The sequence below is a fragment of the Aplysia californica genome, unplaced genomic scaffold (assembly GCF_000002075.1).
Source record: "Aplysia californica isolate F4 #8 unplaced genomic scaffold, AplCal3.0 scaffold00004, whole genome shotgun sequence".
NCBI classification, from domain to species: Eukaryota; Metazoa; Mollusca; class Gastropoda; order Aplysiida; family Aplysiidae; genus Aplysia; species Aplysia californica.
Window position 1 is genome coordinate 2,126,018 of NW_004797274.1, and position 11,799 is coordinate 2,137,816.

The 11,799-nt window shown below is 42.0% G+C and overlaps 1 protein-coding gene across 1 annotated transcript in view; it reads right to left on the reverse strand.

The window, feature by feature from the left end:
* LOC106011157 (peritrophin-1-like) overlaps positions 1–10,604 on the reverse strand; it is a 13,529-nt gene extending 2,925 nt beyond the window's left edge. Inside the window, exons 1-7 of the mRNA XM_013079798.2 lie at positions 10,523–10,604; positions 7,260–7,286; positions 5,630–5,770; positions 4,448–4,545; positions 2,831–2,913; positions 1,523–1,626; positions 53–131 (exon numbers count right to left, since the gene is read on the reverse strand). Of these exons, the coding sequence (XP_012935252.1) occupies positions 53–131; positions 1,523–1,626; positions 2,831–2,913; positions 4,448–4,545; positions 5,630–5,770; positions 7,260–7,286; positions 10,523–10,586 (596 nt within the window). The 5' untranslated portion in view covers positions 10,587–10,604. The remainder of the gene's footprint in view (positions 1–52; positions 132–1,522; positions 1,627–2,830; positions 2,914–4,447; positions 4,546–5,629; positions 5,771–7,259; positions 7,287–10,522) is intronic.
* Positions 10,605–11,799: the final 1,195 nt, after the last annotated feature.

Below are 11,799 nucleotides of genomic sequence, written 5' to 3' on the forward strand. Positions count from 1 at the left end.
TCTCTCTCTCTCTCTCTCTCTCTCTCTCTCTCTCTCTCTCTCGTACACTCACCTATTGATGGCCTGAGCGTTGCAAGGATTGGTCACTGAGCCGGTCAGAGTGCTCACTGGGTTCAGTGGGGCGGCACCACCTGGGATGCACAAAAAAGTAATGTTTACAGTTTTTGTAAAAGAGTTTTACGTTTTACGGCACTTGCAACACAATTAGGCTATTTGAGTGCCGAAGGTTAGAGGCGTCACAAGAGAATAACACATACAAAAAAGGAGGATAGATGTTTGATAGGAAAGAAGGAGCACCCACATTGAATTGAACGAAGAATTATAACTGCACCGTACATATAAAATTAATAGACGCTCCATTGTCAGTAAAATGAGCAAACCACACCAGAGCACCTGCCAACCACCCACGTTTAATAGCAGGGGACATTTTTCCCCTGTCAGATATGATACTGGAGACCAAACAGAATAATAAGAAGAGGTACACAAACTAGTAGGGTGCCATCAGAGATGAGGCTATCACGCAGGGCCTAACTGAATGCTTCGAAGCTGGCCAGAAGATAATTATTCGGAGACGTCTCCTGCGAGCACCCTGGAACTAGTCGGAGACGCACTCCCGCACACAGCTGCACTGCTTTGGGGGTCAACCTGCGTATTATTTGCTGCAGATCACATTTATAACCTCTAAAACTGTCGCAAATCAAATATTTCCAAGAACATTCCAAACCTAACTGCAAAATATCAAATTACGGGATAAAACAGGGGGGGGGGGGGGCTGTAACCTCCCAGATTTTTTTACTTTGTCTAGAGGCACAAAACATTTTGGCTGGTCTATCTCCGACGGAGACGTCTCCTGATAGATACTGCGGTCGAAGCTGGACACGTGCTGGTGTGGTTTGCTCCTTCTTTCCTATCAAACGTCCATCGTCCTAATCTCCCCTAGGCTACTTCTTTTTTGTGTTTGTTACTCTCTTGTAACACCTCTAATCTTTACACTTATATGACCTTATCGTATTGCAAGTGCCGTAAAACATTTACGAAAACTAGACTGAATACAAGACTGACGTTGATTGCTCTCTGTCTTGTGTACCTGATGGTTCAGGGAGATAACAAAATGTCGTAGGGGAGGGGATATGAAAGTAAATGTGGGCAATGTATTGAGATACATTGTAGTAAGACATGTAACAAAAGTGTTCAAGTCAGTCGAATTATACGAAGTTATATATATGCATCCTCCTCCTCCTCCTCCACCTCCTCCTCCTCTTCACAATCTTCTTCCCCCTCCTCCTCCTTTTTCTTCTTCTTCTGCTCCTCCTCCTCGTCCTCCTCCTCGTCCTCCTCCTCGTCCTCTTCATCGTCGTCGTCGTCGTCGTCATCGTCCTCCTCCTCCTCCTCCTCCTCCTCCTCCGCCTCCTCCTCCTTCTCTTCTTCTTCTTCTTCTTTTTCTTTTTCTTCTTCTTTTTCTTCTTCTTCTTCTTCTTCTTCTTCTTCTTCTTCTTCTTCTTCTTCTTCTTTTTTAACTTACCGGCATTGAGAGGGTAGACGCAAGAAAGAAGACCCTGCTCCCAGAACAGGCCGGTTGGGCAGGCCAGAACGTTGGGGTTGCCAGCCAAGTCACACTCGATGAACCTAGGATATTATGGAACAAGTACATCTTTGAAAACTAAAAATGTATCACTTGGAAAGCTAGACGACTATCGTTCACTTTAAAATTGAGACAGAGTTAGAGCTCTCTAAATATCTTTGGAAATAACACACTAATAAAATGAAAATAAGACAATTACTCCTTTTTAAAAAAACACGAGTTGCATCTTCATTTAATAGAAGGTTTTGTTTTTTTTGCTGTGTGAAGTTTTATTTTATTTTTGAGGGGGAAAAGATGCACACAGGTACGATAATGGTCAGTAAATTCCTTGAACGGATCATAACACAGATAGAAAAGACAGGTAGAGAGAAATTTAAGATGCGGAACCTACCAGCGACAACCTCTGACTACCCACATTTTTAGAATACAAGGATTAATTTCAAAACTATCTGCAATTAACGCACACGGAAAATACACTGCTCAGTTACAACCTAATTAAAACTAAGGCAGTCCCAGATATTACTATTAATTGAGAAGTATTGAGAAGTGAGACTTGGTCATCTTCAGGGTAGGGAGAGAAAGTTTGCTCCTCGTGAAACATACACACGCACACGAACACACACACACACACACACACACACACACACACACACACACACACACACACACACACACACACACACACACACACACACACACACACACATACACATACACATACCTACGCATATGTACAAATTCTCTCACTCGCTTTCTTCCCCCCCCCCCTTTCTCTCTCTCTCCCTCTCTCTCTCTGTCTCTCTGTCTCTCTCTCTCTATCTCTCTCTCTCTCTCTCTCTCTCTCTCTCTCCACCCCCACTTAAACACACAAAAAACACACACACACACACATACACACACACTCTATCTATCTATCTATCTATCTATCTATCTATCGATCGATCGATCTATCTATCTATCTATCTATCTATCTATCTATCTATCTATCTATCTATCTATCTATCTATCTATCTATCTATCTATCTATCTATCTATCTATCTATCTATCTATCTATCTATCTACGGACTGATATACAGACAAATAGGGTCCCAGGTATACCAATAACCTAAAAGACTGAGGCACAACAACAACAAAACACATAAACGAGCAGTTCTCTCATGAACAAACAAATAAACAGACCATCAAACAGATTGACAAACAGACAGGCAAACAGACTGACAGACAGACAAACACACAGTGATACTCACTTGTTCTTATCAGTGGCAATGGCAAAGTAGACCTGACCACGGGAGATAGCTGTGGCTGTGCATGGGTTGTTGGTGGCTGGAGCCTGGGGAGAGACCATGGTACAAGTATTATTATTATTGGGTTTTATTATTATTATTATAACTATTATTATTTTAAAAATCATTGTTGTTGTTATTGTTGTTGTTGTTGTTGTTGCTGTTGTTGTTGCTGCTGCTGTTATTGTTGTTGTTGTTATTATTATTATCATTATTGTTGTATCTTTCTATGGCAGCTGCCCTTTTTCAAGCCTGAAACTTGAGATGAACTAAAGGAACAAAAACTTTATCTCTCGAGGTAATCAAGCGGTTGAGGGTCAAGGTGGATATCCTAGTAAGCTATTTCGACGCCGAATGACTTTAGCCCTCTTCCCGTGCCTCTTCTAACCTTTGTATAACAAGGAAAACCGTTTTGTAGTTCGAGATTTGTATGGTTATAGTATGGTATGGGCTTGATGTTAAATGCCTGTTGCAAACTTGTTAGGTCATCTAAGAAGCAGGACTTCCAGTTCAACGTCCGTTACCGATAAGTCATCATCATCAAGTGCCAGATCAGCGACAAACATCGACGATTCATTTGCTCAGCTGCTCTAAAAAAAGTAAAAAAGCTACATTGTTCTAGTCTTTCTCCGTCGTCCATCGATTAAGGCTCGCCACCAAGTTGCGCCACTGCCTCGTTTGTGTTCAATTTTGCCAGTGAGAGCTAGATGTTCAATAATTGAGAGCCTGGAAAGCTCCTTGCATAAAACCCATTAAGGATTTGAACTAGGGTCATATTCATTATAGTCAAGTCTGACACACAGGGATAAAAGTGTGTTTTGACTGATTATCCGCAAAGACACAAAAAGCTGCGGTTGTTATAATAATGTAAGTACCTGATCTAGATTGTCAACCTGAACCTTTAAAACAATTAGGCCCCGCACACACTTGGAATATTTCCACATGTCGTGCCACTGCCAGTGTACAAATAAGGCAATTTTTGCCCGTTCGTCTCTTTTCACCGTGAAGTGATGCCATTCTTAGCAATATTGAGACGAATAGAATATTATAATTTCCAAGTGTGAGCAGGGCCTTAACGACTCTCAGGCGTGCAATCGCTTTCGTTGGTGGAACGTTCTTTTTCGAGTTCAGCGTGGTTGCCAATACTTGAACTACCCAATATGGTTACGTACATACACTTGAACTATCCTAAATGGTTAAATACACAAATAAACTTATACACACATCACACTCATAAACACATGAACGCACACACACACACACACACACACACACACACACACACACACACACACACACACACACACATACACACTCAAGCACTCACACACATACACACACACACGCGCGTGCACACACACTCACACACACACATACAAGCACACACACACACACACACACACACACACACACACACAAGCACAAAGCACACACACACACACACAAACATACACACACAACACACACAAACACACACACACACAAACACACACACACACACACACACACACACACACACACACACACACACACACACACATACACACACACAAACTTTCCCACTTGAGCGAGTGAGCTCACCTGAGTGATGGGAGCCGCGGTGTAGATGGGTGGCCTGAAGGGGGCGGTGGTCACCGTCGCGGTCCTTGGTCGGCAAGCGGTCAGTGTGGCGTCGAAAACTGGGAGATGAAAGTTGTTTTTTTTCTATTTTAGTAAGAGTTTTATGGTACTAGCAACACAATTGTCGCCATATAGTGGGGAAGATTAGACGTGTTGCAAGAGAGAGGCAAAAAGAAAAAAAAAATGAGAAGCGTCGAGGACGATAAATGATTGGTAGAAAAGAAGTTGCAAACCACACAAGAGCACCTGCCAACCACCCAAACGGAAGGTTGTCAAGATGGGAGAGCAGTGGGGCTGGAAGAAACGAAACAGGGGATGGGCGCAGGATCGTGAGAATATTTTAAAGAGACAAGGAAAGATTGTGAAGCATAAACGCTCAAAGTATGTGACAGTGAACGTTTTGAAGAGGAAGTTTAAACTACTGGACTGGAGTCAACCAATGATTGCACAAGATACATCACTCCTGAATACCAACATCTTGCGTGCGCTCTTTAAAAAAAATCGATGTCGGTGCCATGAAGGGCGTTTCATTTCTTAAAGAGAGGCTTCGTACTGACCAATCTTAAAGCTCTTTTACACACAAATCTTAACCGTTGTCGGGGAAGCACAAGGTTGGGGCACCAAAAAAGTGCTACAAGGTCACCCTGAAAATGTCTCAGAAGGAGTTCAACATAAATACTTCGACGTGAAAGAGCCTAGCTCCCGACAGACCCAGCTGGAGAGCAGCAGTCACAGTGGGCAGCAAATCATAAGAGGCTTCACGAACAAGAAATGTTGAAACCAAGAGAGAAGCACGCACGTTGCGCTCAACCACAAGTGGAAGAAAAGCCTTTAAAAGTTCAAAAAAGGGCAAAACTTTTCACTGCCACAACCGGTCTCATCAGCCACAGCGAAAGCCACAGCGAAAGCCACAAGTCATCTTAATCTTTAATTATTCTTCAAATTCTTCTATTTTGCTGGAGAAATATTCTCCTTTGCGGATGTATTGGTCATTGTCAGACATTGATGGACGAATTATTTTTTTCATTCATTACTATTATTATTATCATTATCATTATTATTATTATTATTATTATTATTATTATTATTATTATTATTATTATTATTATTATTATTATTATTATACCCAAAAGCTGTACTCACCTTCGCCGACCGGGCACTGTATGATGTACATACGGTCGTAGACGTCACACTGCAGGAATTTCGAGTTGTCGGTGGGGTGAGGGAAATACACCTGGTTCGTCGGGTTGTTCTGGCAGGGGGACGGGACGTTTCTAAAGGGATCTGTGGAGGGAGGGGCAACACATTGTACGGAGATTCTCTTTTGTTTTAGAAAGCGTTTTACGGCACCTGCAACACAATGAAGTCATATAAACACCAAATATTTTGAGGTGTTTCTAGATAATAGCAACACAATAAAGGGGGAAGAGATAAGGACGATAGATGTGTGATAGGAAAGAAGTAGTACCCACATTGTACAGAGAATAAAACTACATTGTACATAATTATACAAATAGACGCTTTATTGCCAGTAAAATTTGGGTTAACCTCTTAACTGCTATGTAGACGCATGTATTCGCTTGTGTTCTCCAAAACGGATTAATCGCCGTATTTATTAATTTTATATTGGCTTACAGAGGTTCAGGAGATATAACGGCTGCTTGTGCAGTTTCTTATTCTTATACAAGGGGAAAGGTACTATAACTTCGATTGCATCTGTCTTGAATGAACATGTTCATGTTGTCTGTGCAAACATAGATGGACGTCCTAGCAATGCATGGATTTACGTTTTGTTTGAACGAAGAGAATCGCATCGACACATTAACTGTCATTAAGGGATGGGAAAAGTCAGAAACACAGAAAGAAGCAATAGATGGAAGTAGTGAAGAAGGATCAACCAGCGGTGCCCTCCAACCACCCACATAGATATTTGATAACTTGTTCTTGATCAAAAATGTACTTCTAGCAGTTGGAAAACAAGCAGGCCTGCGTACACGAATGTGTGTGGCATTGTCTAAATACTAGCTTTGTTATGACTCATTTAGTGCACTTACGTGTTGATGCCGTGATAAAATAGTCTTCGTGCTAGTTTTGAGGTATTTAAACTTTTAGATTTTGTTGGCTATACCCTGTTCAGGATTCATTCAGAATCTGAGTCCGACAGGTAAACGTTGTGGTTTCGTTATACCCCAGTAAGCTAAATGGAAACGTAGAGCACATTGTACTGACAAGTCGCTGTGCTTCACCCTTCTTCGGGGCCTCGTTAAGGAAACGACAACATGTAGTCAGGGTCAAATTTAGATAACAAGGTGGTTATGGAAAAATAATTAATTGATGACCATATCAAATACATTTTTAAAAAATAAAGGGACCCCTGAGAAACAACAGCGTCTCAATAGATTGAGCTGCAAAGTCGGTCTACCCATAAAAACCTGCATCTTCCCACGACGCTCAGTTGCAACAGACGAGGATGCACATTATATTTTATATATATATATTATATTATATATATATATATATATATATATATATATATATATATATATATATATATGTGTGTGTGTGTGTGTGTGTGTGTGTGTGTGTGTGTGTGTGTGTGTGTGTGTGTGTGTGTGTGTGTGTGTGTGTGTGTGTGTGTGTGTGTATGTGTGTGTGTGTGAGTGAATAATTTTATAAAGAATTATGCTAGACTACAAACTCACATATCATGTACACCCCTTCGTACTGGAGCGTTTTTGTTTTAGTGTAAAGTTCACTATGGCAGTTTACTTACCTACACAGTTCTGGATCTGCCTTTTCTCTGAAAGAAAAAAGAAAATGAATAGTTGAAGAGTTACATTTGTTTGTTTTTTGGTTTTTGTAAAGTATTTTACGGCGCTCGCAACTGCATAAGGTCATATGAGCGCGCGGGACACACCTAATATTTTCAGTTGGTAGGAAATTTTGAATTTTGCCCGGGTGGCGGCCGAAGCCTACTCTTATGGATTTTAGACCACCAAGGGATCATTGACGTGCGCAACTTGAAACGGGCCCTCCGAGATTTTTCGCCCTTGTCCGAGAAGGCTAGGTGTAGATTTTTCCTACCCGAAGATCAGGGGTGTGGCAGAAAGACAGCAGTAAGGAGGAGCCAAGGAGTAACATTAGAAAGGCTGCAGAAAGAGTCAAGAGCCCAGAGGAGGGGGCAAAGGAGTTGAGGGGGTGGGGGGCAGAAAGTGGAAATGAAAGCAGACAACAAAACATGCTAGAGAACAGGAATGGAAGTGAAAGGAGACAATTTTAGAGAAGAAAATTTTTTGGTCGCTACACGGATTCGAACCCGGGACCTTTGAATGAGAGGCCAACACCTTAACCTCTAGGCCACGAGAGCCCCCTGTTACATTTGTGTTGTTAATTAATGTGCAGTAAGCCAACATGGATAGGTATTTGAGGTTAACCCCAAAAGCCGAACATATAATGAGAGAGAGAGAGAGAGAGGGAGAGAGAGAGAGAGAGAGAGAGAGAGAGAGAGAGAGAGAGAGAGAGAGAGAGAGAGAGAGAGAGAGAAAGCGAAGGAATACTAAGGAAAGAAACAGACGCGGGTCGAGTATATGCCCTAGTAAGAACTTCAAAAAACAGAAGAATAAAGTCAGATGTATGGTGACGCCACTGCTTTTTTTTTTTTAAGATAAAGATCTTACGCCTCCATCGACAGAATGTTAATCATTTTGTTTCGACCTCTCCCGTCAGGACCAATCCAGGTTGAGAGGGATGTATATTTTTAGTCGAAATGAGGCCGAGTGACTCGACAAGAATTATTTTAATTCTCCCCACACGAGAATAGAACTCAAGTCTTCTTCGTGTGATGGCGAGGTACCAAAACGCTACACCACAGATGCCAGGGGTGACATCACAACCAACCACGTGTCATAATCACGTTTAGGGTTACAAATAACAGACAAAGATCAATTTAGAATTGCTTATTATAGTAAACAAAATGAGTAAATTCACATATTGAAAGATTTTGTCAGTATGTTAGTGTCTGAGCATTTAATCGATTGCCTGGTCTGTATGCTTCTAGGGGAATCGGAGAATACGTCTGACTGTTGTGGAGCCTGCTGGAGTTATCTAATATAGACTGTAAAGCGTACAGAGCTTGCTGTTGAGCGGGGATATGGGCTACACAAAATAAACGCTATTCATTATTGAAATTATTATTTATTTTACACTACTGTTTGTATAGATAGACAAAACGCTTTTTTTTTAGCAATCTCAGAACCACACTCTTCTCCACCCTCTATTATTATAAAGCATAAGAAGGCAAATATGTCTTGTTTAAAGTGTAGGTGTAACGTTCTTATCAACACTATCAAGTTATCTAAGAGGCGAGATCCCCGAATTTAACGTCCGTCCTCGAAAAGACGGAGGCAAAGTGATTGAGGACTTTGAAAACTCAAAAAAAAGACTTGAGTTCAAGAACGGACAGTCTGGGATTTGCACCAGTCCACCCGCTCCGTAGTCCAGCAGGATACCAGCTGAACAAACGGGGCGCCTCGTAGATTTCTGTGGATCCTATACTGGTATTGACATAAAGAAATGCGGATATGATTTTGTTGCTGTAGCCAGGCTCTTGCGCCGCAAGAACTGTTACTGATGAGTACAGCATGGTTTGGGTTGACCGTCCTCTGAGGTGTAATGGTAAGAGCTTCCCCTTTGCAAGCGAAAGACAAAAGTTGGATTTCCGTGTGATGAGAATTTCTATCGACATTTCTCGGCCTTTCCTGTTGGGACGTTGTTTTATCCCTCTTCTAGCCGGAGTTGGCTCTGACATGCAGGGTTGAAGCCTGCCCTCTAAATAATCTGAATTGCGTCGATGGGGACGTAAAACTCTCACATTTGAAAAAAAATTATAATCCGGTTTGGATTTAACGCCCATTTCAATATAAAGCTGTTCAAGAGGCGGAACCTCGGAATTTTCTTCTTTATCTCTGATGAGACAGAACTTTACTGGGTGGAGAACCTCAAACACTCCCAGGCTAACTCACGTCAGAACGCCCCGCTGAGATTTCGAACCAACGCCATCCACAACGCAATCCAGAATGGTACTAACTGGCTAAACTGCTGTAGTTGAAGGGAAAACTTCGCTGTGTCAGACTTTCAACACGGATATGCTATAACATTTTAAACAACTGAAAAGAGGTTGTTGCTATTCTCAAAACTGCTTTAGCCTGTGTTAGAGTTGTCAGAAAATTAACGGGATTTTTTGTGGTTTCGGCAAGATTATTTTAATCACATATTTTGTGGCACCATTTTTTTTAACAAACAGCGTCACACAGTGAGTTGCAACCTAATCAAGGGGAATACTAGGTAATGATTTCAGTCTAGGAACTAAACTGATTTTGAAAACATGGTTACCATTTTGAGACTTAAAAATTAGGTTGGCAACTTATGAATAAACGTAACGTTGGGTGATAAAACTTCACACGTAAAACGATTTTAATAACCCTGCGTTAGTGGTTCATGCCCCCAAACTAAGACACAGTTGTGAATGGTTTTGCGTCCCTATTGACTATTGACACACCTTAAGATAATCAAACGGTGGGCTGCTTCAATTCTATCTGTCAAGACCAACTTAGGTTAGTAAAAACCAAAAAAAAACCGTGTATAATTTGAAGGTCACAATCGATTTCAGTCAAATTGTGCTAAAATGGCAGCTTTTGCCCCGTCCATGAAGGAAAATATGACTGGCCCCGGCTCAATCATTCAGGTGAATTCGATCGTCAGTGTGCACTCGATATCTACTCCACAGCAGCTGATGCTGGTGTATAAACCTTGAGAGTAGGTAGTTGGCGGACGCTCTGGTGTGGTTTTGTCCTTCTTTCCTATCAAATTGATATTATTCTACTGTCCTCATTTTTCCTTTCTTTGTATTTTATTGTCTAGCAACACTTGTTATCTTCGGCACCTACATATCCTCATTGTGTTGCAAGAGCTGCTAACCTCATCATGCTAAAAAAAAAACCTACAAATAACTAAACATTGGAGAACGCCAGCACTCACCTCTGCTCGGGGCTGCACAGGCCAAGCCCAGCACGAGGGCAGCGACGAACAACATGGCATTCATTTCGGAGGGTCTGAAATGATTTGGGCAGGCAGCAACGGGTAGCTCTCCACCCTCTGGTCGTTACTTATGTACCCGGGCCGAGCCTGGGACATGGTAAACATGGAGGACCTGACCAGAGTTGAAAAGTTCTATCTAAACATAGGCGTGTTACAGATAAAAGCTTTTGACAGCAGCTCGCTTTTTCTCTATGGAGTCTTGAAGCAGGAAAGAAAGGGGGGGTGTGGTGGTACGGGAATGGGGGTGGGGGAGGGTCGCTTTTTCTCTATGGGGTCTTGAATCGGGGGATGGGTGATGTGGTACGTGGGGTGTGCTCTCTGTTTTTCTATGAAGTCTTGAATCAGGGCACAGTAGTTGTGATGTTGGTGGTATCTGGATGTATGTGTAAAGGGAGGAGGGGGCACCTATCAGCTAACACTAACAGGGGTGTAGTCACGGAAATGAAGGGGTTACGCATGGCGAGTAAATGTCATTGGGCGGTAATGATACGGAGATTAGAAATAAAGTACCGAGCTTACCTTAATCAGCGTAATTCTGTCTCGATTTGTGCTTCTTTTTTCAGATTTTCTGTCTGTCTGCTTGTGTCATACCTGTGCAGTTGGGTTCATTTTCTTGTTGTTTGTTTGTTTGTTTGCTTGTTTGTTTGTTCAATGTTTCATGCCCCAATCGACACAAATTAGACAAAAAATTGAGAGTGTGATCTTGAAGCACGATTTTCCCAGGACAGCATATCCTCAACAAAGACGAAGGTCTTAAGTTTATCCTGGCCGAACTAAGACAACCTATGCACGGTAGTATGCTAACAGTAAGCACTCGCTGATCTGCAGTTTAATATTTTTTAAAAATATATTTGATAAATAATGAATTGTACTTTTTCCTTTCTTTTGTCTGAGACTGATGTACATGCGTCTCGTCCAGTCATGCAGAGGAAGAATCCCACCTCCGCCTCCTCTCTCTCTCTCTCTCTCTCTCTCTCTCTCTCTCTCTCTCTCTCTCTCTCTCTCTCTCTCTCTCTCTCTCTCTCTCTCTCTCTCTCTGAGAGTGAGTGAGTGAGAGAGAGAGAGAGATCGGGAAGTGGATGAGCGAGAGAGTGAGAAAGAAAGAAAGAGAGAAAGAGAGAAAGAAAGAGAGAGAGAACGAAGGGGGATGGGCAAGAGAGACACACACAGAGAGAGAGAGAGAGAGAGAGAGAGAGAGAGAGAGAGAGAGGGGGGGG